General features: G+C 55.4%; 8 protein-coding genes across 8 annotated transcripts; 1 reads left to right on the forward strand and 7 right to left on the reverse strand.

Moving 5' to 3' along the window:
• Nucleotides 1–41: 41 nt before the first annotated feature.
• B0I36DRAFT_406530 (class I glutamine amidotransferase-like protein) lies at nucleotides 42–1188 on the reverse strand (the record flags this gene model as incomplete). The annotated part of the gene is made up of 3 exons (XM_046161816.1): nucleotides 562–1188; nucleotides 404–501; nucleotides 42–314 (listed from the first exon to the last, which is right to left on the reverse strand). Exons 1-3 carry the CDS (start codon nucleotides 884–886, stop codon nucleotides 42–44), a joined length of 696 nt encoding a protein of 231 aa, XP_046015928.1. The 5' UTR covers nucleotides 887–1188.
• Nucleotides 1189–1220: 32 nt separating this feature from the next.
• On the forward strand, nucleotides 1221–3144 carry B0I36DRAFT_382467 (MFS transporter; the record flags this gene model as incomplete). The annotated part of the gene is made up of 2 exons (XM_046160915.1): nucleotides 1221–1297; nucleotides 1365–3144. 2 exons carry the CDS (start codon nucleotides 1221–1223, stop codon nucleotides 3010–3012), a joined length of 1725 nt encoding a protein of 574 aa, XP_046015929.1. The 3' UTR covers nucleotides 3013–3144.
• Nucleotides 3145–5813: 2669 nt separating this feature from the next.
• Nucleotides 5814–7224, reverse strand: B0I36DRAFT_286343 (ankyrin repeat-containing domain protein). The gene has a single exon (XM_046151600.1). The coding sequence runs from the start codon at nucleotides 7201–7203 to the stop codon at nucleotides 6088–6090; it is 1116 nt and encodes a 371-aa protein (XP_046015930.1). The 5' UTR covers nucleotides 7204–7224; the 3' UTR covers nucleotides 5814–6087.
• An 828-nt stretch (nucleotides 7225–8052) lies between these two features.
• B0I36DRAFT_240326 (uncharacterized protein) lies at nucleotides 8053–10590 on the reverse strand (the record flags this gene model as incomplete). The annotated part of the gene is made up of 4 exons (XM_046149753.1): nucleotides 8053–9217; nucleotides 9293–9548; nucleotides 9603–9910; nucleotides 9995–10590. Coding segments are annotated over 4 exons (2325 nt in total), but the record flags the coding sequence as incomplete, so codon positions are not given.
• Nucleotides 10591–13902: 3312 nt separating this feature from the next.
• B0I36DRAFT_319191 (uncharacterized protein) lies at nucleotides 13903–15051 on the reverse strand. Its single transcript, XM_046153371.1, has 2 exons — nucleotides 14263–15051; nucleotides 13903–14151 (listed from the first exon to the last, which is right to left on the reverse strand). The coding sequence occupies exons 1-2, from the start codon at nucleotides 14938–14940 to the stop codon at nucleotides 14101–14103; spliced, it is 729 nt and encodes a 242-aa protein (XP_046015932.1). The 5' UTR covers nucleotides 14941–15051; the 3' UTR covers nucleotides 13903–14100.
• Nucleotides 15052–15450: 399 nt separating this feature from the next.
• B0I36DRAFT_238772 (major facilitator superfamily domain-containing protein) lies at nucleotides 15451–16899 on the reverse strand (the record flags this gene model as incomplete). The annotated part of the gene is made up of 2 exons (XM_046149640.1): nucleotides 15451–16063; nucleotides 16130–16899. 2 exons carry the CDS (start codon nucleotides 16897–16899, stop codon nucleotides 15451–15453), a joined length of 1383 nt encoding a protein of 460 aa, XP_046015933.1.
• Nucleotides 16900–19286: 2387 nt separating this feature from the next.
• On the reverse strand, nucleotides 19287–20319 carry B0I36DRAFT_97273 (uncharacterized protein). Its single transcript, XM_046163672.1, has one exon. It carries the CDS (start codon nucleotides 20011–20013, stop codon nucleotides 19438–19440), a length of 576 nt encoding a protein of 191 aa, XP_046015934.1. The 5' UTR covers nucleotides 20014–20319; the 3' UTR covers nucleotides 19287–19437.
• Nucleotides 20320–20642: 323 nt separating this feature from the next.
• B0I36DRAFT_239628 (peptide N-acetyl-beta-D-glucosaminyl asparaginase amidase A-domain-containing protein) lies at nucleotides 20643–22395 on the reverse strand (the record flags this gene model as incomplete). The annotated part of the gene is made up of 2 exons (XM_046149704.1): nucleotides 20643–22201; nucleotides 22266–22395. 2 exons carry the CDS (start codon nucleotides 22393–22395, stop codon nucleotides 20643–20645), a joined length of 1689 nt encoding a protein of 562 aa, XP_046015935.1.
• Nucleotides 22396–23409: the final 1014 nt, after the last annotated feature.

Genomic DNA, 23409 nt, shown 5'->3' on the forward strand with positions numbered 1-23409 from the left:
TTTAGTCTATTTTACGCGCCGAGAAATATCTACCAGACCGCTCAAGGCTTACCCACCCATTCCATGATACGGCCCCACACAGCTTCCCCGTCGTGCTTCGCGTCGATGGGGTCAATGGCAAAGCCAGTTTCCAGGTCCTTGTAAGTCGGCGCGTTCTGAACCAAGTCCTGCGCCATGGCAAAATGCAGCTCCGGGTGGCCCTGGAAGCTGAGGATGCGGCCGTTGGTGGCCATGAGAATCTCGTGGTCTTTGGCCAGGGGCGTAAAGTCGGGCCTGCACGTCTCGACCGCACGTCTGTGGAACTTGTGAAGGTTCTGTGTTCCGCGCGCGCGGCATGCATTTTAGTCGTAGGCCTGCTACACTCAAGAGGGTTGGACAGGGATATGTCTCGTGCACAACTCACCAGTTCATCATGGCCAGCAAAGAAACTCTTGCCTTCTGGCAATAGGACCACCTTCTCCACGCCGATCTGCGGTCGAATGTCAGACCTCCTCCACGTTGCTGCAGCAAGGTCAAGATGTTGTCGACTCACCCGCGCTCCGGTCATGGCCTTCAATTTACCTCCAAGTGCCATCTGTGATACCTGGTGGCCCCAGCAGAGGCCCAGCAGCTTGGGCCCAACGTCCTTTTTGGCTATTGCCCGGACATAATCGATGGCTGATTCGACCCAGGGTAGAGGCTTGTCGTCGACAAGATTGAACGTGCCGCCACTCATGATTACTAGGTCGTACGGTGAAGGGTCGGGCAGCACCTCGCCGGCCTCGGCCTTGACTATGTCCATCTGGGCAGATGGCATGGTTCGCTGGATGTTATCGGCGAAGCTCTGCACCATCATGTCGCCCCATGGCTTATCGGTTGTGTAGCACTGTACTAGGAGGACCTTCATGGTGGGCAGAGGTTGCGAGTGATGGAAATTGGGTCACAGGCAACGAGGACTGCTACTCCTGAATGGCTGGGTCGCTGGGTTTTACGTTTTGGCGTGCTCGCGATAGTCGGCGGCAGCCGCAGAGGATGGGTTTAGGGAGCCGGCCGCCATCGGATCAGAATTATCGATTGCTCGGGGTGTCGAATCATGAACCAGGCTACCTAGAGCGATGTCTGAGCTGGGTGGGCCTTTGCGCGCACCGCGCGGACCGCGCGGTCCCGACACATTACTTATCAGTTGGAGCAGGCGCGGCCGGCAGACCCACGCCGAGCTCCGTGGCAATAGACTACTCGCCATGGACTACTCCAAGAGCAAATCAGTCCGGGGTCCTCCAAACGAGCTGTTGGCCATCGCCACACTTGATCAAGATCGGTAAGTCCCGGCCGATGCGAGATATGACTGTGGACAGTCCAAAACATGACCATGACCTGTATATTAGATGTCGTATTGGCCTCCTCCCGATTCTCTCGGGCTCGCAGGCTGCCGCATCAACAGGCATTGCTCACCTTGGCTTCATGATGGCAAAGAACAAGTCCGTGAACGACATTGACCGCGAACCGTCCGTCCAGGACGGCGCAGCCGACGTTATCATCCCGGCCGAAAAGACCAAGTACGAACAAGAGCACGTGGACATCGGGCTGGCATACTTCCAACAGTCGCAGACCATGGACCCTGCACACCGCGAGGCGGTCGCCCGAAGGGTGCTCAAGAAGATCGACTTCGTCCTGCTGCCGGCCATGTGTCTCATCTACCTGCTGTCGTTTCTCGACAAGCAGACGCTCAACTACGCCAACGTATACGGCCTCAAGACGGACCTGGGATTGGTGGGCAACCAGTATTCGTGGGTCGCGTCCATCACCAACATCGGCTACCTGGTCCGGTCGTACCCGTCGACCCTGGCCCTGCAGAAGTTCCCCATCGGCAAGTTCATCTCGGTGATGCTGGTGCTTTGGGGTATCATCCTCGTCGCCACGGTGGGCGCGCACAACTGGGCCGGGCTGATGGCGCTGCGCTTCATCCTGGGCGGCCTTGAGGCGGGCATTGGCCCCGCCTGGATGCTCATCACCAGCATGTTCTGGACGCGTGAGGAGCAGCCGCTACGCATGTGCATCTGGCTGGGCAGCAACGGCATCTCGCAGATGCTGGGCTCCGGCATCTCGTGGGGGCTCGGCCACACCAATAACCAGCACCTGACGCCCTGGCAGCTCGTATTCCTCGTCATTGGCGTCATCACCATCTGTGCGGGTGTCGTTGCCTTTATCTACTTCCCGTCGAGCCCTGTCGACTGCAGGCTCTGTGACGAGGAGGAGCGCGTCGTGTCGATCTGGCGCGTGGCCGACAACCAGACTGGTATCAAGCACGGCAAGATCCTGTCGTACCAGATTCGCGAGGCGCTGCTGGAGCCGCGTGTGTGGTTCATCGCTGGCCAGCAGCTGTCCATCGGCATCATCAACTCCTCGGTGGCCAACTTCATGAGCGCCCTGCTGAGCGGCTTTTGCTACAGTCCAGTCGAGGTGGTCCTTTGGCAGTTGCCCAACGGCGCCTTCCAGCTCGTCTGCACTGTCGCCGCCGGCCTCGTGGCCTCGCGGTTCAAGAACATGTCCATCATCATGATCCTCGTCGTTCACGTGCCCTCGCTCGCGGGCATCATCGGCATCGCCACCATCGACCTCGGCCACCGCCTGGCCCTCACGGCGTGCTGCTGGCTGCTCGGCGTCGTCGGCGCGGCCATCATCCTCAACTGGTCCGTCATCGCCTCCAACGTCGCCGGCCACACCAAGCGCATGACGGTCAACGGCCTTAATTTTGTCTGCTACGCCACAGGCAACATCATCGGGCCCTTCATGTTCACCCCCGCCGAGGCGCCGCGCTATCTCACCGCGATCAAGGCCCTGATCGGCATCTACGCGTCTTCCATGTTCTTCACCGCTCTGATTGGCGTCTGTCTGTGGCTGTCCAACCGTAACCGGGACCGCGAGGCTGCCGCGAATCGGCCCGCGGCGGCCGAGACGTCCGAGGAGGCGCTGGAGGATGGGTTCTTAGACAAGACGGACCGCGAGCTCCGGTCTTTTCGATACAAGCTCTGATGTCTGGCTGCCGGAGCCACTGTATATATTTCGATCGTTCTATCGGCGGTTAAAGAGTGACCCTCCGCCGTCAGCCCTTTTTCATATAGCATAGTATATGTTCCTTCTGAACAGATGGTGGATTGTCGAAACATATTATTTCACCTGTGATCAAGTGGTTCTCAACGTCGAAAGAAGCAATTATTTGGGTTACACATAACGTAATCCACAAGTGGGTGAATCACACAAGTGGATGAATCAGTTATCGGGTACTCGTACGACAATATATAAGTCAATTCAACCATAACGCCTCAAATCAATTCAAACTATTCAGAATCCTCTTCTTCAGAGGCAGATATAACTTTCTGACACGTACGAACATTATGCCCGGGCTCGCCGCAGACGCCACATCGTCGCGCGCGCGTTTCGGGCCTCCTCGTACGACCACTATTCTGACTCGTTTCCGCTATTAACTGCTGCGTCGCATCGATTTGAGCCTTCAAATCCTTTGCCTGATCAATCGTGAGGGACCCTCCTTTCTGCAGCTGCTTTCTTTTCGTACGACGACGGCGGCTGAGGCGGTCGTTTGCATCTCGAAGTTCGGCGAGCTCTTGGCGCATAAGGTCCTGCTCGTGTACCATCATCATAACTCCTTTTCTCAGCTGCCGTACGCTCTCAACAATGGACGACGGTGAGCTATTCTGGTGTTGTACGATGCGATTTTCAATATACTTCGTCTGCGATTCGGTCTCAATTGGGTTGTTCGGCGTCTTTGAAACCCATGGGGGTGGTAGTCCAGCAGAGGGACCTGGCGGTGTCGGCGTATGAAACTTCACATCTAGCTGTGAAATCACATAATTCGGGTCGTACGGTACTAGGCCTGTCGCTCTAAAGCCTGCCTGGATGTTTGATTTAGTCATTGCAGCGTTGTACGCCTTATAAAAGGCTGGGAGGAAGTCCTCCTTTGAAACGTGGGTTACGTGCGCCCGCATTAGACCTTCGATTTCTTTACCGTACGCCCGTTTCAGAGGTTCAAAGCACCCAACATCGAGAGGCTGGAGCTTATGCGACGAGTGAGCAGGCATATAGAGCGTTACAATGTTCTGTTCCTTGCAGTAGAGCTCGAAATCGACCGAATGGTAGCTATCGTGGCCGTCGAGGATAAGGAGGCGGTAGGTACCCTTCGTACGACTCTTCGTATGGAAATCGAAGTGTTTTACCTACTCTAGGCCTCTCTCGTTCGTCGTCCAACCGTTTTCTGAAAGCGCGATTACCTAGTCGGGCGGTAGGGGGCTATTTGCGGTCCAGGAGTCGAGGTGGACCTTCCCGGCGAAGATGATGTACGGCGGGATTAAATAGCCGTACGACGCGATACCCTGGATTACTATAACCCATTCCTGATTCCCTTGTTGTACAGCTCTTAGCTTCCCACGTCGATCGGAGGTTGTAACGACAGTTTCAGCGGAGATTTTACCTATCGCGAAGCCCGTTTCGTCGAAGTTATAGATGTCGTCATCGTAGATCCCGTATTTCGCGATTATGTTTTGTACGAGCTTAAACCACGCGCGATACACGTCTGGATCTTCGCAGAGGACTCTCTAGTAGTCGATTCTTCGATTAAAACGCGTACGGAGCTCTGGTCGTCGTCGTACGAAGTTTGAGGCCCAGTTCGTTCCGACGCGTAGCGCGTCGCGCATACGGAGGAGTCGATCCGCCATTTCTCGAACACCACCTAACCGCGGTGGAAACGATCGCGAATCTAGGTCGATTATATATCGTACGATACTGTCCTCTTCGTACGAGGTCAATTTCTGGCAAGGTGGTCGGATATCTTGTTACGCAGGTCGGCCGTGTTGTCGTCGTTAGAGGGTTGAGAAGGATACATTATAGATCTATGCAGCCTTTCGTACGCTCAATTCTGGGTTCGATTGAAGCGCATTTAGCGCGAGAACTAAATCGCTTTCATTTGATTGTCGTACCATAATTATCGGTGGAGAAAAGGGGGAAAGAAGACAGCCTGTACGAAAGTGGCGGGGGACTGATTCATCCGCTTGTGTGATTCACCCACTTGTGGATTACGTTACATATATCCTGCGGGAAGCAATCTGTCTCGCCGGCCGTGTACGCTGTATCTGCGCCTGCTTGACACCTTTGGCCAAGCTCTGCCTCTTGGAGTGCCGGATCACACATCGAAGCAAGGAGGTTGGGTTGACGAGGCTTGCTTTCACTCGTGCTTCGCTCTGTGAGGATTTAGAAAAGCCTATTGCCAATGATCATACTCTAATCAATCTGCGACTGGTATCGCTTGTGTGCTCTCCAGCGGCATAGGCAGGCCTATGCCGTAACTCCCTTTGCAAAACGCGGTGGACATGAGCATGGCGCTGCAATAAAGCGGGACCAAGCCCTCTCAGGGCTACCGTGATAGTCCCGTCTCAGCAGGTTTCCTTCCCGACTTGACTACCACCGATGTCTCTCTGCAGGACAACGGGGTACTGGGGCTCGACTTCGCAGGTCTTGGCGGCGAGTCTGACGAGTATGTATCGCCACGCACATGCAGTACTCGTGCCAAACGCACTTGTGCAGGCACAAGGAGGGGAGGAGGCAAGAGAACGCTTGACATCGCCGGCACGTGGGATAACATGATAGGGCGTGTGCTTGGTGAGGACGAGGAGGCGCTGCTCGGCGCCGCCACGTACTTGTGCCGACCTCATGTAGCGCAATAGTGCTGGCAAAGAGCAGAGATTGGAAGTATGATAAGCTTCGCGGGATTGCGGCAGAAGTCGGCTTGATGAGTCACGGAAGCAGCTTGAGACCGTTCAGAGCCAGTGCTAACGCAGCATCCAATTGGCTAAGCTGGGCGAGGAATGCTGTGCTAGTGTAGAGCACCTGGTCCCCCGCCGTCCGTTGTGAGATCCGTAGGAATTGAAACTCCAGGGCGAAGGTCGAGGTCAAGGTGATGTCCGTAATCATTAAAGATCGGATTCGAGGCAAGACCATGTGAGGCCTAGCCCTTCCCACCGATTCAAGACGGCGCTTTGTGCGACTAATATATCTTGCCTACGTAACCCATCGAAGCATCTCCATGCCATCCATCCGTCATTCACCATTGCCGGTGTCCGAAACTTCTCGGCCGACGGCTTCGCTCAATACAGCGCCGTGCCTTACCAAAAGTGGCACAACGCTTGGATTGTGTTTTCTTGCCGCCTCCAAGGCGCTGCCGTGCTTGCCTGCAGGGGCGGAAGGCACCGCGCCGTGGTCGAGCAGCATCTCTACCAAGCGTTTGATGTCTGAGGCACGACGTGTTGATGCAGCACGTGACGCGCAGGCTTGCTGTAGCGGAGTGGCAGATCCGCCAGGCGCGTTGACGTCGGCGCCATGTCTGAGCAGCAGCTCGACAACACTGACCAGGCCGTGGTAGCATGCCGCATGCAAGGCCGAGCCGTATGGAGACCCTTCAACACACACGGTCGGGTCTGCCCCACGAGTGAGCAGCAATGCGCAACCTTTGACCAGTGCCGTGTTGTCGACCTCTCTATATTCACAGGAACCACACAAGGCCTGCAGAGGCGTGCCCCAGCGGGCGCCTCGGCCGTTGGGATCCGCCCCATGCTCAAGGAGAAGCCACAAGAGATCGATATCGCACCCGTGTCCCCCAAAATTGCGGCACGCAGCATAGAGAGGCGTGCCGCCGCCCTCCGCGGCTCTGTTGACAGCAGCGCCGTGCTCCAGCAGCATGCGGCTGATTGCGATATTACCATCACTGCACGCATTGGTGAGTGCAATGCTGTGCCCCTCTTGCCTGTTGACCGCTGCGCCGCCGCTCAGGAGGAGTTGCACGATTTCCATGTTGTCGTTCCTCCATTCAGGCCAGGACACACAAGCTGCCTCGAGGGCCGTCAAGCCCTTCCAAGTCATGTCGTTGACCACAGCGCCATGACGCAGAAGCAGTCTCATAGTGCCTGCGCCATGAAATGTGGCTGCAATGGCCAGGTAAGGAGCACTGGGCTCGCCTAGGTAGGCATCCGCACCATGCTGGAGAAACAGACCAGCAGCTCGCGTTTCATCTAGACCTTCGCAGGCAAACCCAAGGTCTAATCGGCTCGGCTTGGCGCCATGTCGTAACAGCAGCGGCAGGATGTGAGGCGATCTTCGAAGACTCTTGCGAAGCGCTACCGGATCCCGAGCAGGGTTGGCACCTTTCGCAATCAACATCTCAAGGATCGCTTCGCTGTGATTTGCCTTTATAGCTTGGCACAAGTCGCAGCCACCCTCAAACTCGAGGTCTTTAGAATAAAAGAAGTAGTCGGAGTACCTAACGTCTTTGCCTTCGAGAGCTTCGCTATTGAAGGGCTTGTTGTCGAAGGGCTCGTCATGTGTAGTGATCTGGAAGTCCCGGGCTAGTAGAAGTTTGACAAGTTTGGGATCCGGCAATACCAAGTCGAGCAGGCTCGTCTGCCGAGCTTCCATGTCCGTCTCCCTCCAATCGTAGACTGTGTAATTCACATCAAGGCCTCTGTCCAAGAGTCCAGCGATAGCGGCTCGGTTTGACTCCAGATTAGGAAGCTCTGGCGGCAAGCTCCCAAGTTCTGCTGCAGAAGAAGCCTCGGCTTCGCGCAGCCACAGCGCGAGAGCAAAGTGACGACGTTCCATTGCGAGATCGAACGGAGTGCGGCCTCTGCCATCCCTGACGTCGAGCTGCGCGCCGCGATGAAGCAGCAGGCGGATAGTCTCGTTGGTCCCGCTAGCAGCGGCGAAATGGAGTGCCGTTCTGAAACCGTCAGCAGGCTCCCCGGGCGCATTGACGTCATCACCATGGTTGAGCAGAACGCTGACTGTGGACCTTTTGCCCCGTAGTACGGCGGCTTTCATCGGGGACAGTCGCATGCAGTCCCCGCAGTCGTGTTTTGATTGATCAATCCTACCTTCATGCTGGATCAGTCCCTCCAGGAGCCGAGGAAAGCCTCCGTATGCCAACGTAAACTGTTTGCTAATGCCTGGAATTTCCGCTTCTCTGTGCGATGAAGATGGCACACCTACAAGTAAATGCAATTCCTCACGATTTAGATTCGTGAGGAACTGTACTTGCGAGTTCTCCGTGGCGGACCACTCAGCATGATGCAACATTGAAGTCGCCACGTACTCAACGAACGGCGCCTCGGAATTAGGACCGAAGCGCCCGCGGGACCGCGTGCTGGGAATGTAGTCTCCCGTCGTCTTGCGAAAGAATGAGTAACACAATTGTTTGATCCGTTCGTGGCAGTGGGCCGGTTCGGACTCTTGAGGGCCAAATAGCTCGCACATGCCGTTTTCGTTAATCAAAAAGTCCTTGACCGACTCGTGGATGAACTCTACTTGAGACCAATGCGTATTTGTGATCTTTGCGAGCCCTCTAGAGGTGCTGGTGATGAAGTTGTTGACAACCTCATAGGTGACCCTAGACTTATCCCAAGGTCCATAGACCTCGTTGGATTCGGGACTAATCCCCATCATCATTGCGCGGTAGAATTCTTTCGGCGAAAGAGGGCGCCTTGCGTAAATGATCCATTGAGCACAAAGCCTGAAGCTCTCGAGGTCGTGGGAGTCTTTGCGAAGGATCTCTCTAAACAGGTCGCTCAACTGTACTGGTAAGCCTTGGAGGCGTTCATGAAGCCGAACTGAATCGACCCGCCCCTCCCCAAAGTCTCGATACAGCAAACTGAGAACCAAGACTGCCCAGAGAAAGATGCCTTGCGCTTTTTCGATAATTTTGTGACGTAGGTCTTGCCGGATCCCTCTGGGCCACTGAGAAAGACTAGATCGGACATAGCGTTCGAGGTCCGACGCATCCCCCTCTTGCTCATCAAGAACGACTAGTATGCCTTTCCGCATACTCACAACTGGATACGGTCTGCTGGAGAAGCAGATGTGTAGTTTGACACCTTTTTCAAATGCGTGTCTAGCCTCTCGTTGGAAGCTCTCGACCATGGCGAGACCTTCATGCGCATTGCACTCGTCAAGGGCGTCAATGAAGAGCATCAAGTGTCGCGTGCTCAACATCCCAATTGCCTGAGACATCAGCCTTTGAAGCTTCTTCAAGGTCCAGGACGTATTCCTTTGATTGTCGAGGGTGGCTTGAAGCTCTGGGAGTTCTTTGAGCAGTTGAAAGAGGAATGATCGATACATGCCAACGGCCGACTTCTCTAGTTCGCCTCCTCGTGCATTGAAAAAGAATGCAAGCACGACAACTCTGCTCTCGGCATCACAGTCGTGTTGAAATTCGGGGACTGCTTTGTGTCTGAGGGAGGTGCCCAATGCTGCAGACATATCTCTGCTTGTCTCAAATAGGTATTTCATGATTGTAGACTTCCCAACTCCGGCGTTCCCCCTAAGCCAGAGGAAGCCGTGATGGACATGGTGTCGAGTAGGATCAAGCCAGTCTAGATATGCTTCGTGTTGCAAAATCCATAGGCATGTTTCTTCATGCCGTTCATTGATGTCTTCATAACGAGAGTCGATCTGGTCGAATGATAGGCTTTTGAGACACTCTTTGCGATGCGCCGCCAGCTCGGCCGACAGTGCTAGGAGGCTCGTTAGCAGGGCAGTACTATTTTGGCTTGTAGATCTGTACTCACCTGGATGCTTAGCTACTGCAGTAGCTGAAAGAGCAGTGGACCAAGACTCCGGAGCACGTTTCCGGAGGAACCGCTTGGCAAAGGCTGCAGCAGTTGCTGCCGCATAATCTTGCCACTCCTTCTTCTTATGGGAGTCTGCATAATCGCAGACCCCCCTGATGACCAGATTTGGAAAATCGTGATCCAGACCGGCAGCTTCCATCTCGATGCATAACGCATTGTGCAGTAGCCCGATCTCGTCACGCTTCCTCGCGTTCTTAACAACTTGGTTGCCGGAAGCAATTGTTCCGTAATGGACTACAGGTTTGCTATTTAGTCGGTCTTCTCTCTTTACTAGACGACGATTGTCGCACGAGCTGCAGCTCTTGGTTTCGTCCTCGTGCTCGTATGACGCGTGATATAGGCCATCGAAGAGTTTGGTTCGGTCTAGATGAGGGTTTTGTAATCCTCGAGAGTGCCGCATTTTCGAGACAATCGATCGATGCCAGCCTGGTCGAAGCTCGGCCTGGACACGGGCTGGCGTCGTCGCGAGCGAACTATGCAAGACGTGCTTTGGCGCAGTGCTTACGAATTCGTCCCCTTTGACATCTTTCCCCAAGTCGTGCTGAACGATATCTTGACCGACAACGACATCGCCGAGTCTGACGTCTGCAGGGAAAGGGATCCCGCCAGCGATGCCAACCATGAGCAGGAACCGGATGCTGGGGAAGCTGCGCCGCATGTGCACGGCAACGTTGGCCGCGCTGTTCGTCCCATAGGTGCCCGAGGGCAGACAAGCCAGGACGACGTTGTGTTCATGGATGCGACCGAAGGCGTATTCGTTGTAGTCGTTCTTGTCGCGGGGCAGTGTCTCGTGCTGTTCATCCAGGCAGGCGAGAGCCGCCTTTAGCTCGCGGGGAAGTGCACTGACCCAGCCTACGGCGTACTCGTCTTTGCTCGGACGGCGCCGAGGGCGCGAAGACCGTCTGCCGCTGTAGTTGGCGTCCATCCTTGGCGACCGTCAGGATAGAGCAGTCGCTCGAACCAGCGGGGGCTGTCGACACCAGGAAAGGCTCTGTCGTAAAGCATCAGCAAGAGCGCAAAAGCGATCTTGGGAGGGAGGCCGCCAGCAGGAGGGCAGATCAGCAGATAAGGCAACCGTGACCCCTCTTTGCAGGACCAACACGGGCACGGTAGCCGAAGTCCTGTCTGAGGTGATCCCCAGTCACCTGCATCGGCTTGGCTTGGCAATTTGCTGTCAGGCCCGAGTCTGTGCATGCTGCATGAACATTTGGCGGAGGTGTTGAAATCGCCTCAGTCGTATGAACTCTCCTTCACGTCATACAAAGCTTGCAACATGCGCATATAGTGCAGTAGGGAAAATCTCAAATCGATCTTGCGCTTAACCTTGCATACCACTTGTCATTGCTTCAGCATGTTGCAGACGTCCACACGACTCTTGGGAGAGGTCTATCACCAGCAGCTCAATTCAGATTCGCCAATACCAAGACAAAATATGAATCCAGCAGGCGTTCGATCTTTTCCACTTATAGCTACTCCAGTAGCTCTGGGCTGTGAGGCTGCTACTGATGGGCCCGCCGCCTTCGAGACGGCGAAGTTCGGCAAGAGGACGGGTTCTAAAATAAGATGGACCGCGAGCTATGGTCTCTCCGGTGTGAAATATTCCTCATGTCGGCTGCCGGAATGGGGCTATCTGTATGGTCTAAGTGCTTAATAGTAACCCTAGAAATACAGCTTCCTCCTCTGTGTTATCGCACATTATCGTGCATTTTACTGCATAGTATATCGTGGGCCGTTTAAAGATATCGCTCCTCCTTACTCGTCGTGTCCCTTCGCGTCAAAGGGAGTTATAAGTCTGGTTACATAACGTAATCCACAAGTGACTGAGACATACAAGTGAATGAGACACTTTCAGGGTACTCGTACGATAATGTATAAGAGAATTCAACCACAACGCCTGAAATCAATTGAAACTATTCAGAATCCTCTTCTTCAGAGGCAGATACAACTTTCTGACACGTACGAGCATTATGCCCGGGCTCGCCGCAGACGCCACATCGTCGCGCGCGCGTTTCGGGCCTCCTCGTACGACCACTCTTCTGACTCGTTTCCGCTATTAACTGCTGCGTCGCATCGATTTGAGCCTTTAAATCCTTTGCCTGATTAATCGTGAGGGACCCTCCTTTCTATAGCTGCTTTCTTTTCGTACGACGACGGCGGCTGAGGCGGTCGTTTGCATCTCGAAGTTCGGCGAGCTCTTGGCGTATAAGGTCCTGCTCGTGTACTATCATTATGACTCCTTTTCTTAGCTGCCGTACGCTCTTAACAATGGACGACGGTGAGCTATTCTGGTGTCGTACGATGCGATTTTCAATATACTTCGTCTGCGATTCGGTCTTAATTGGGTTGTTCGGCGTCTTTGAAACCTATAGGGGTGGTAGTCCAGTAGAGGAACCTGGCGGTGTCGGCGTATGAAACTTCACATCTAGCTGTGAAATCACATAATTCGGGTCGTACGGTACTAGGCCTGTCGCTCTGAAGCCTGCCTAGATGTTTGATTTGGTCATTATAGCGTCGTACGCCTTATAAAAGGCTAGGAGGAAGTCCTCCTTTGAAACGTAGGTTACGTACGCCCGTATTAGACCTTCGATTTCTTTACCGTACGCCCGTTTTAGAGGTCCAAAACACCTAACATCGAGAGGCTGGAGCTTATGCGACGAATGAGCAGGCATATAGAGGGTAACAATATTCTGTTCTTTGCAGTAGAGCTCGAAATCGACGGAATGGTAGCTATCGTGGCCGTCGAGGATAAGGAGGCGGTAGGTACCCTTCGTACGACTCTTCGTATGGAAATCGAAGTGTTTTACCTACTCTAGGCCTCTCTCGTTCGTCGTCCAACCGTTTTCTGAAAGCGCGATTACCTAGTCGGGCGGTAGGGGGCTATTTGCGGTCCAGGAGTTGAGGTGGACCTTCCCGGCGAAGATGATATATGGCGGGATTGAATAGCCGTACGACGCGATGCCCTGGATTACTGTAACCTATTTCTAATTCCCTTGTTGTACGGCTCTTGGCCTCCCGCGTCGATCGGAGGTCGTAACGATAGTTTCGGCGGAGATTTTGCCTATCGCGAAGCCCGTTTCGTCGAAGTTATAGATATCGTCATCGTGGATCCCGTATTTCGCGATTATGTTTCGTACGAGCGTAAACCACATGTGATACGCGTCCGGATCTTCGTAAAGGACCCTCTGGTAATCGATTCTTCGATTAAAACGCGTACGGAGCTTAGGTCGTCGTCGTACGAAGTTCGAGGCCCAGTTCGTTCCGACGCGTGGCGCGTCGCGTACGTGGAGGAGTCGATCCGCCATTTCTCGAACACCACCTAATCGCGGTGGAAACGATCGCGAATCTAGGTCGATTATATATCGTACGATACTGTCCTCTTCGTACGAGGTCAATTTCTGGCAGGGTGGTCGGATATCGCGTTTCGCAGCTTGGCCGTTTCGTCGTCGTGAGAGGGTCGCATGGGATACATTATAGAGTAGTGCAGCCTTTCGTACGCTTAATTTTGGGTTTAAATGGAGCGCATTAAGCGCTAGGATAAGGTCGCTTTCATTTGATTGTCGTCCCATTATTGTTGGTGGAGAAAAGGAGGAAAGAAAATGGGGGGTTAAGAATGGGCGGAAAGTGTCTCATTCACTTGTGTGTCTCAGTCACTTGTGGATTACGTTATATCAATCGTATAATAGAAGCAGCAAACTCTCACGCGCGCTGAATCCTCTTTCGTAGTGTCTACTCGACACCTCTCGCCAGGTGCCACACCTGGTTGTGCGAACGCCAAGATACCCCAGGGTCTCGCCCTCGGCGGCCCCCATATTCTTGGCAATGCTTGGTTGCCGGAACGTTTCCGCAGCACTCGCAGGAGGTGAGGATTCACCGGGCATGTAGAGTCTTTCAACACACTATCACACCACGTACGACCATAGGATCAAGAAAATTGAGGGTCCCGTCCGCTCCCCTGTTTACACAAGCTTGATACCGCCGGACTAGTAGTTGGGTCGGTGACGACCAGCGAATCCCCGGTGTTGTACGTTTTTTTGGTTTTTGATTAAGCTCTCCGCTGGCTTTTGGAATTGCAAGCCTGCTAAACGTGCTTGCTTTTGGCCGGATGATTGTGCACTGCGGTGTTGTGTGCTCGATATGTCTCGCCGTGGGCGACGCTTTGTTTTGACCCAACACACAGGACAAAGGCAAGCTCGGCGGATTCGGTATGTTTCTCAGGAGCGAGGTGAAATATATCATCTGATTGGATATGCATGCAAATCTATTTTTGATGCCAAACGCGCCACACGATAATTATGGCAAGCCTCCCGCAGTCCCTCAGAATTCCATCACTTGGGCTCTTCGATATCGACATTGGAATCTTGCGCCAAGAGTCCATTAAAATCCGGACGCCTGGCCCTAGGCCCACTTGTGCTTCCATACCCTAGACTTTATGTATTCATGCGTTCAAACCTATTGATTGATTAGGAACTGATCCGATCAGCAGTCCCTTCACGATGCAGTCAGCACAAGTTCTAGATGACACGGAACAGGTCTCAAGCCTGGTCTAAGCGGGATGCCGCATGACCACAAGACAACGCGGCAAGCAAGAAAGACTTACCTGATACAAGAGGTACCGGCCCCTGATCTTCCAAGCTACAGCCCCGTGGCAGTCCACCTCCCGCGTCCACGAGTCCTGATACATGACCGGCACGACCGCGATATCCTCCGGCGAAATCACCCCCGGCCATCCCGTCGATGGCGCGGGAAAGTGCGTCGCGAGCACATACGTCGCCGACACGGCGCTCAACACCGAACCATTGACAGTCCCTTCTTGCTCCTCGCGGCACAGCTGGATCACAGAAGTGCCCATGAGGTGCTGCGTCATGGCGAAGAGCGTCAGCGCCGCGGAGAGCGTCGCTTTGATCTCCTGGATCCCGCTCATGAAGCCGACCTCGGAGTAGTTGGCCAGCGCGTCCTGGGTGAAGATGCTGTCCAGCACGGGGAAATTGCGGCCGTCGATGGCGAGGGCGTAGCGCGAGATTGTGCGCCGGATGAGCTCCATGTCCGCCGCGGCGGTGTCGTCGACTGGCACGGTGTGTGAGGTGAAGATCTGGGCGATTTCCGAGCGCGTGAGGGCTACGCCATTGTTCTGGAGGACGGGGCAGATGGGGAGGGATGAGGTATAGCCAGGTGCTGCGACGTTGCCTTGCCAGTCTGGTGGACACGATGAGGAAACGGGAGAGGCTGCTCCAGGACTCGCCAAAGCGGCCATAAGCAACAAGTTGGGGAAGTGCATGATCTCGTGGGAGTAGATCCGAGGGTCGAATCGCGTGGTGAAGGATGTTGATGCGACGAGAGGCCCCAACGAGAAATCCAATGACCCCAAGCATCTTCGACAAACATCCGCGCTTCTGAGAGCCTATTTATATTGATATCAGAAGTGCCCGATTCTGTTGGTTCAGTTGCTGAACTCCGTCGTCACGAAACCAACAGCCGACAGCCTGCAGCTGGACGGCACAGCATCGTTTCGGCGGCGGTGGGCCGCAGGCACAAATGTTTGCTTGAAGGGGAGAAGCCACGAATCAGGCGCGTTTGCTTCGGCCAGCCACCAAATTAACTTGTCGCGTGCATCTGGTAGTTCCATTGCATACTTTATGCTGGGTTACCAACCAACATATGGTCACAGCTTTATGATATGGTGTGAAACACCTGACTGTGAATGAGTTTCATAATTCTACAGTTGATAATACAAGCTCGTGGATAGCGAGCGAACCGACGATATTCTCTACAGTCCCGCTCTTGAGTGCTAAACCTTTTCCCACAGCACCCATTTCCTTCCCAGGCACGCCCAGCGACTCAGCGCGAACAAGACCATGCTCAGGATCAGCACAGCACAGCAGAACCCAATCATGGCCTGCCCACTAACACCTTCCAGGAGCTGCCCGCCAATCGGCACCGACACGAGTGTCACAAAGCTGCCAAGGAAGTAAATCACGCCATAGTACCGCCCAAACTCACCTGGGGGGCACAGCTGCCCGACACAAGCCGGGATCAGCGCCATCCAGGACCCGGTGCCGAATCCGAACAGCGCCGAGAAGGCGTACAGGCTTCCCAGCGAGGTGTGGCCGAACGGCAGCCACAGCGCGACCGTGAAGATCTGCATGAAGAGGATCATGGCGAGCAGGGTGTTGAATTGGCCTAGCTTGTCTGATATGTAGCCTGGTCCGAGGCGGCCGAGGACTGAGGCGCCGTTGCATACTGCAAGGAGGTAGAACCCGATATCGGTAGGGTAGGCAGTTTGGGCGGTGGCGTATGTCGGGAGGAGCACTTGCGTAAGGAAAAGCACCAGCTCGAGACCGATGACACTAGCCGCGAATAGGCTGACCCGAAGGTCGCTGAGGATGGAGAAGGAAATGATTCTGTTAGAGGAAGCGGGCTTTGGGGCTGAGAATGTGGTTCTGGTTGCCGTCAAGGTAGACGATGACGACTGTTGCGAAATTGCTGGGCGTGAGCTTGGGCGTGCTGATTCTGTCGTTCGTGCCGGTGCGGATCGCTTTCGCAGAAGGATATTGCCCAAGGCGAGACAGAACATCGCCATGAACGCGAGGATCCTCATGGACCAGGCATATCCATATTGGGGAAACGCGTATCGGAGTATGATTGGGATGAGCAGGCCACCAAGAGACGAGCCAGCCATTGCGATGCCTTGCGCGAACCCTCGCCTATCCTTAAACCAGAGTGCCACTGTACCCAAGGCACTCGTGCTGAGCATCGCACCGCTAAGTCCCCCGATAATCGAGCAGCTCAACATGAAGTGCCAGTATTGACTTGAATGGGCGAGAAGGATAAACATGGCTATGAAGCCCACGCTGCCCAGGAGCATCACCCAGCGCGGACCGTATCGGTCGAAGCACGGCCCCACAATCAGGCCCGCGGCCAGCCATAGATACAGCAGCAGGCCAGAGATCCAGCCGATGTCGCGTGAAGAATAAAATCGCAGCTGGTGTCGTGCCCAGTAGTCTTGCAGTGTGCCGATGGCAGTAAGGAAACCGAATGAAGGGAAAAGGGTGAGTGAGGCTCCAGTCACCACCAGCCATGCCCGAATGCCGCCCTCAGGGAAATCTTCAACATCAACAGCGTCTTGTGGAGCGTCAAGTTCGATGGCGGTTGTGTCTGTGCTTTGAATCGTCGGTCGACTGTTGGTGCAAGGCGTGTTCAGGATCCGACACCCGATGGTGAATTTCTTTCCTTTCATAGTCGGCAGTGGAGCTTTTCAGATATAAGAACTTGGGAATTCCAGAAGAATCGTTCAACGACGAGGAGTTGAGAAGTTAAACGACAAAAACTGAACGAGTGAGTACTGGTCCAAGCGTATTTGTACAGGACGCTCGGACGTGAGGTTCGATGAACCAGTGACACAGTTCCAGCACGAGTTCCTCCTTCACGCCCATTGTGGTAAATGTCAGCACAATGGCAAACATGCCCCTTACTGCCGGCCCGGTGTGTATGATTCGCCTTGCCGGACCGAGGGGTTTCGGCAAACTTGCCAAGTGCCGAACACAAAACGCGATGGAAAACAGGGGAATCTGGATGTCTCGGTCGGCCCGAGATTTGCAATGCTGGCAACCGGGCCGGGTTCTTTCGCACAACACATGAACGAATTGAGTCGCTTACCTCTCCATACTTGAGCCAGATGTCCACTCTGCTAACCAGAGGGCACTGACTTCTTGGGGACCCGGTCCTGAGATGACGGCAAATAACACTCTATCGGTGTTTCTGGACGTGATTGGATGCCTGTCTTGTGATCTCATTTGGCGAACCTCTCGGAGGGCGATAGTCTCTATTCGAGGTCTGGGTCGCAAAGGTGTACTTTTGTCTTTATATCGGAGCAGCCCTGTCCGTGCCCAGAGCAAACACATCCCCAACCGTGGCAGCGATGACTTGGCTTACGCCAGCCACGACATCGCACTTCTTTTTGACGTCTTCCCGGAATATGGCGAATGCGAATCGCAAGACTTCTTAGATTTGAACGCGGCTGCAAGGACAAGGGCTTATGAGCATGGTCATGATGCTGCAAAGTCAGAACGTCTACAAATGCACGTTCTGTTGGGCGATGGGTCGGTACATATTTTTGGCTGTTGGCCTTCGCGATCCACGGAAGCAAACATCTCATGTGCTCGGGTAAAGTCCACCAATCAGAGCCAGCACGGTCGACTCTAGCTGCCACATGGAGTAGCACTCATTGCATCTCGCACGGTTTGGCAAGTCTGAATGAGTCTTGTCACCAGATACTATGGTAGCTGAGGTGCCTAGTTGACCTGAGCACATCCCCTCCCCAGTAGCCCAAATGTAAGTGCGGCTAGAAATGTAAGGGGCCTCAGCACTGATAATCGCAGCACTGGATAGCCTCTTGCGTCGTCGTCATGAATCTGGGAGCTGGCCTCTGAGATAGAGCACGACTGGTGCACGATGGCTTTGAAAGCTCATGCTAGATGTACTGCAAGGAGTCGGCCCAAGTCTTCAGGTCCGCAGTATATCACACTGATAGACTACTTGCCCTAAAAGGAAATGTCAAGTCTCTGGCCACACCTCAACGTAGACCCATGCATGGAACACCACCCTCCCGCAGATCTTCCTTGCTTCGGTAGGCCTAGGGCCCCCGTTCGGGCATCTCGCAGTTCTCGAAGCGGGCCAAGATGAAGCACCTGCGCCTTCATACGACCGGGCCGAGAGTATCATTATGGATCGGCAAGGTTGCTGATTCGTCGTTGAAGCGCAGGGATCACATCTGGAATGCTCTTTATGTGGTACCCTGGAGGCCGATGATGTACAATACGTCCAACAAGTCCACCCGCAGCAAGCAAACGATGCCTGCCCCGGACCCCCGACAAAAAGACCCTGCCATCAACTAAGCCACACGCGCGCAAAAGTCACCTCCTCGCCTCCTCGTCCCTCAGTACCTCTTCTATGAATCTGATCCCCTGCACGCCCTCCACCATGAGCCCCGACGTCCCGGCCAGGGCAAAACAGTGCATCTGGCCCTTCCACACGAGCCACCGGCCCGGAGCCCTTGCCTTGACGCACCGGTCCTTGAACAGCAGCGCGTCGGGCGCGAGTACGTCGCTCGTCCCGATGATCCCGTGGATACTGATCCCGTGCGTCGCGAGGCTGGCGAAGACCGAAGAGTCATGACAGAGCGGGGACACGACTGGATCGTCACGGGCGAGGGGTTTAGTGTTTCTCCTGCTTGTCGCTGGCTGCTTGGATTGCTGCTGCTGCGGCTGCTTTTGCCTCGAGCCCTGCTCGCCTTCTTTGGATGTCTGCGCCTGAGTTGACGCTGCGTGAGACGCACCCGCACCTGGTGGTATACCGGCCCCTTCATCCTCCTTGTACAACCCCGTCCATGCAGCTGCCACTTTCTCTGTGAGCTCCTTGGTCAAGACCGGGTCAACCTTGTCCACGGCATCAATGTCCGAATTGGTGTTGCGCATATCGACGACGGGGGATATGACGATGACGCTCTTGAGCACACTAGGCTGAATCGGGATGATCCTGCCGCCGCTGCCGCCATCGCTGCCACCGTGAGCTAGACCCTCACCCATTTTTGCCGCCTGGTTCACTTCCTTGCTCCTCCGCTTCGCTGCCGCCTCGAGCTGCGTGGCCCACCACATCCCCAGACTGAGCGCAATATTCCCGCCCGCAGAGTCGCCCATCAGGCTTATACTTCCCCGCTGCCCATCCACCGCGGACGTATTCGCTGCAGCGGCAGTGATGCTCCGCCTCAGGTACTCCCTCAGCACCGGCAGCGACTCGCCTGCCGGGCTCTCGGGCGCGAGCGGATACGACATGAGTGTGAACTGGTATTCATCGGGGAACTTGTCCGCCAAGCCCGCGACAAGGCGCCAGTGCATCGAGCTCGGGGGCGCCTGAAACCCGCCCCCGCGAAGAAGAGAACCCTATGCCTAGGGCTAGAGGCCGCTCGAGACGTTCCCGGTGTGGTTGTTGTTGTGGTCGGTGTTGCATCGCTGCTGGGATGCCCTGCTGATGACGGAGGGGACGCCGCCGTGGTGGTGCTGTAATGACGACGACGACAGTGATCACGACGATGCCGACTCTTGGGCTCAAAGTCGTACACCCATAGTCCCAGGCCGAACTCGTCATGTCGCTCGACAACGTCGCACGAGCTGGTGCGCTTGATCTTTGCGTCGCGGGAGAGCTTTGGCGATCCGCGCGGCAGGGCTTTCTTGGGTGGCGAGGTGAGGCGTGGCCGCAGAGGCTTGATCACGAGGCGGAGGACCCTGTAGAGCAGGGACAGGTCCTCGCGCGTGTCTACTATCGTGGGTGACAGGCAGTCGTAGGCGGACGTCATGGTTCACAACCAATGTGTATGAGATCTGCCGTTGCGTTTCTGGACGCCGGTGAGGCCCCTCGCTCGCTGATGAAAATGTCGACCTCGTGATGAGTGAGGTCTCTGCCGCCAACCTTGTGCTATGCGTGAGGTTTGCTGTTGTGACGACCTTGCACTAAGCAAGCAAGGCGAGTGACAAGACTCAACAGAAAGTGAGTCAGTGATCAGGATAACCTGTTCCGCAGGTCTACGTGAACGAATTCTGCAGCAGAGCCAAAGTTCATCCATGAGGACATGCCTGCGTTCACGACCTGCATGCAGGGACGGTTAGCGGCCGCTGCCACACGGGTGGCGTCTTGGTGGTGACGTAGACTACTGGCGCCAATCCGATCGACCGCGCGCTAACGCAAGATCACCTGTATTCAAGATCGAAGAATCCCGAATTAGACCCATGCGTTCAGTCTCATGGGGATGAGCGAGGATTAGCGCCCCTCACCAGCGGAATTACGCTTGCTTCGCCAGCCCTTTCACTTCGCAGTTGACAGATTCATCCTTGAAACATCCGCTCTAATGGACTTTTACTACAATCTGCGTAGCCTAGGCCCTATCATTTGCGTCTGTAGCTCCAAACTACCGATACCTAAATTTACTCATACACCGCTCTCCTCATTAAAGGTGACCGTCGTGTTTACCGACTTTACGTCTCGGTGGTAAAGCTGTTCTTTGCCGGCATACCCGCCCTCTGCCGTCACGCCCCAGAAATCAAACACCTGCTCTTGCGATCCGCTGCCCTCGCTGTACGAGTTGTCGCCGGCGCGATGGAAGTTGGCCGTACCCACCCGGCGGGTGTCGAGGCTCGAGCCAGCGAATTTCTTCGTGCTGCTCTTGTACGACTCGACACCAGTGGGGATAACTGCGCTGCCGACCACCTCCAACTGCAGGCCCTGATCAAGGTTGGCCCACAGGGTCAGGTTGCCCTCGGGCGCGATGGCGGCAGTGCTGTTGCAGAACAGTGGGTAGTGGTACTTAGAGGCGTACAGGCCCGAGACTGACCCGGCCGAGGCGTCTGCGCCCGTCGTATCAAGGGTGTTGAGATTGAAGAAGCCATATGCCGTCACCGCGCCGGGATTGCTGTACGACAGCTTTTGCGACCACGAGACCAGTCCTTCCGACTTCTCCGTCTTGACTTTTGCTGTGACTGAGAATTTGCGAGAGACGTCAATCTGGTATTCCAGCGTCTCATTTGCGCCAGCTGCATCCTGCGTGATCTTGGACGAGAATGCGATACTGGGAGCGGGTTGGCTCACGACGGGGATCGTGCCGGTGGTGACGGACGTCTCGCTGTCGAGCCACACAAATACCTTGCCAGTCAGGTACCACGAGCTCTCTGTCGTGGTTGATAGGGATGTGCTCGAGCTGCCGTCATCCACCAGCCCTATCACCTGGATCGTGAATGTGTGCTCGTTGCCGTCGCAGAGAAGCGGCAGCCAAGGCGTGATGTCAATCTCGTGCTCCCGCATGTCGAAAGCATCAATGCCCACGATGGGGCGGTGAAGCTGCGGCACGACACCGCCCGTGAAGATGGTCGGGTATGGCCAGGAGACACCAGCCAGCTTGCCGTCGACCAGCACCTGGATCTCTCGCCACGCCGAATAGCCCGGGTACTGGCCGTACTCGGCGTCAAAGGTGTGGATTGCACTCTGGGGCACGTTGGACCACCAGAACTCGTCGCTGCCCTGCCCTTTCGCTGCGATGGAGAACACCGCCCGGTTGGCGTTGCGCGGGAAAGCCACCGTGTTAGTCGCGTTCTGCTCTGGATATGTGAACTGGCTGGGCTGTCCTGCCGCGCCTGTCCGTTCCGAGATTGGGATGATCAAGTCTGCTGGGGGTTGGCCGCCCACCAGCACGTCGCTCTGGAAGAAAGTCGCAGTCAGGGTCGTGTTGAAGATGCCGGTGTAGACGTCGTTGACAATGTTCTCGAGGTCGAAGATGAGCTTCTGTGGCTGGCGCCAGAGCGACAGGAAGTGCGTCATGTCTTTGTCCCAGCCCCAGACGATTCCGTCCGCTGTTGGCTGTGCCGTGGTGAGGCGCCAGACCTCGGTGTCGCCGAGGTACATGACGCCGGTGCGGTCGTACTGCCGTCCTCGCACAGTCGAGGTGAAGCGGATGACGACGCGATTGAAGTCGCATGCCGGCGGGACATAGTCGGCTGTAGGGAATTGCGTTGCATCAGCCTCGTCCTGCTCTCTCATTCTGCATCCTGTGGCACCTACCGACGAATGGAGATCCGTAGCTGTTGGCAAAGGCGTGCTCCATGAGCACCACCGTGCAGCTGCCCGGGCCGTCCAGGGCGAGCACGGGCTGCGCGACCTGGAAGAACTCGACCGGCCCGGCGGCAGCCATGATCTGCTGCGATTGAGGCCGTCCCACGAGGCCGGGGCCAAGAGCAGGGTGCTTGAATGGGACCAGAGGACCACCGAGTACAGCGCTGTCCCCCGCCAGGCCACTGGCTGCGGCAGTGGTGGTGAAGCCTGCAATGGCGAGAGTGCCCGCCGTCGAGAACCGCATCTTTGCCGGTCAGATGCTGCCACCGCTGCAGAGCGAGGTGACGACCGCAAACGTGCCAGGAGGACAAGAGAGAAGTCTCGCACGCGGAGCAGCGGGTTCATTTAAGCAGCGCTTGACAATTGCCACATGCCGCTTCCCCCGCAGCCCAAATTCGCCTTGGGTAGCACAACGTGCCTGCATTCGGCAGCTGTAGGTCCCTGTGCCTGCTTCTGACGTGGTATTGTCGATCTACAGTAGCCAAATGCAGAAGGTGCTCGGGCGGAGAAGCGATAACGGCGGTTGGGGTAATCGCCGTCGCAGTGATCAGCCAGACTGCGAGAAGTCATGCTCTGCCCTCTCTCAGTGTCTTTTCCACGAGGCGACGTTCAAAATTGCCAGCATCAAGCTGCTTCAACACCGACTTTCATCAGGGACAACTGCATCCATGCTTTGTCTGGGCCGACCCTTTATCGGCTACAGCCACGCGGGGGCCTGGTATGCATGTTGGGCGTGCGTTAATCACTACTCTGTCAGGGACCAATCCACAGCCATGAGGATATCAAAGCTTCGCTGCACTCGTACGGAGATCATGGAGACAAGCCTCCGGGCGAGCTCGTGGTAGCCAGAACAAAAGAATGAACGGTGCTGAGCTATAGGCGTAGAGCAACAGATGGCGGGGCGGGGACCATGGGTGGGTGATCTTTGATCCTGCGAGCTATGGATTGTCTGTACGCAGTAATTATTCAGCACGATTCGAAGACTCAAAACAGAAAATCGTGGTGCGCAGTAACTTGGTGACTGTAGTCAACTGACCTCCAGATAATCTTGCACCATGGTCGTCCATGCCCGAGCCACCAAGCAATACTGGCC

This window comes from Microdochium trichocladiopsis, assembly GCF_020744255.1.
Source record: "Microdochium trichocladiopsis strain MPI-CAGE-CH-0230 chromosome Unknown B0I36scaffold_3, whole genome shotgun sequence".
Classification (NCBI taxonomy): Eukaryota; Fungi; Ascomycota; class Sordariomycetes; order Xylariales; family Microdochiaceae; genus Microdochium; species Microdochium trichocladiopsis.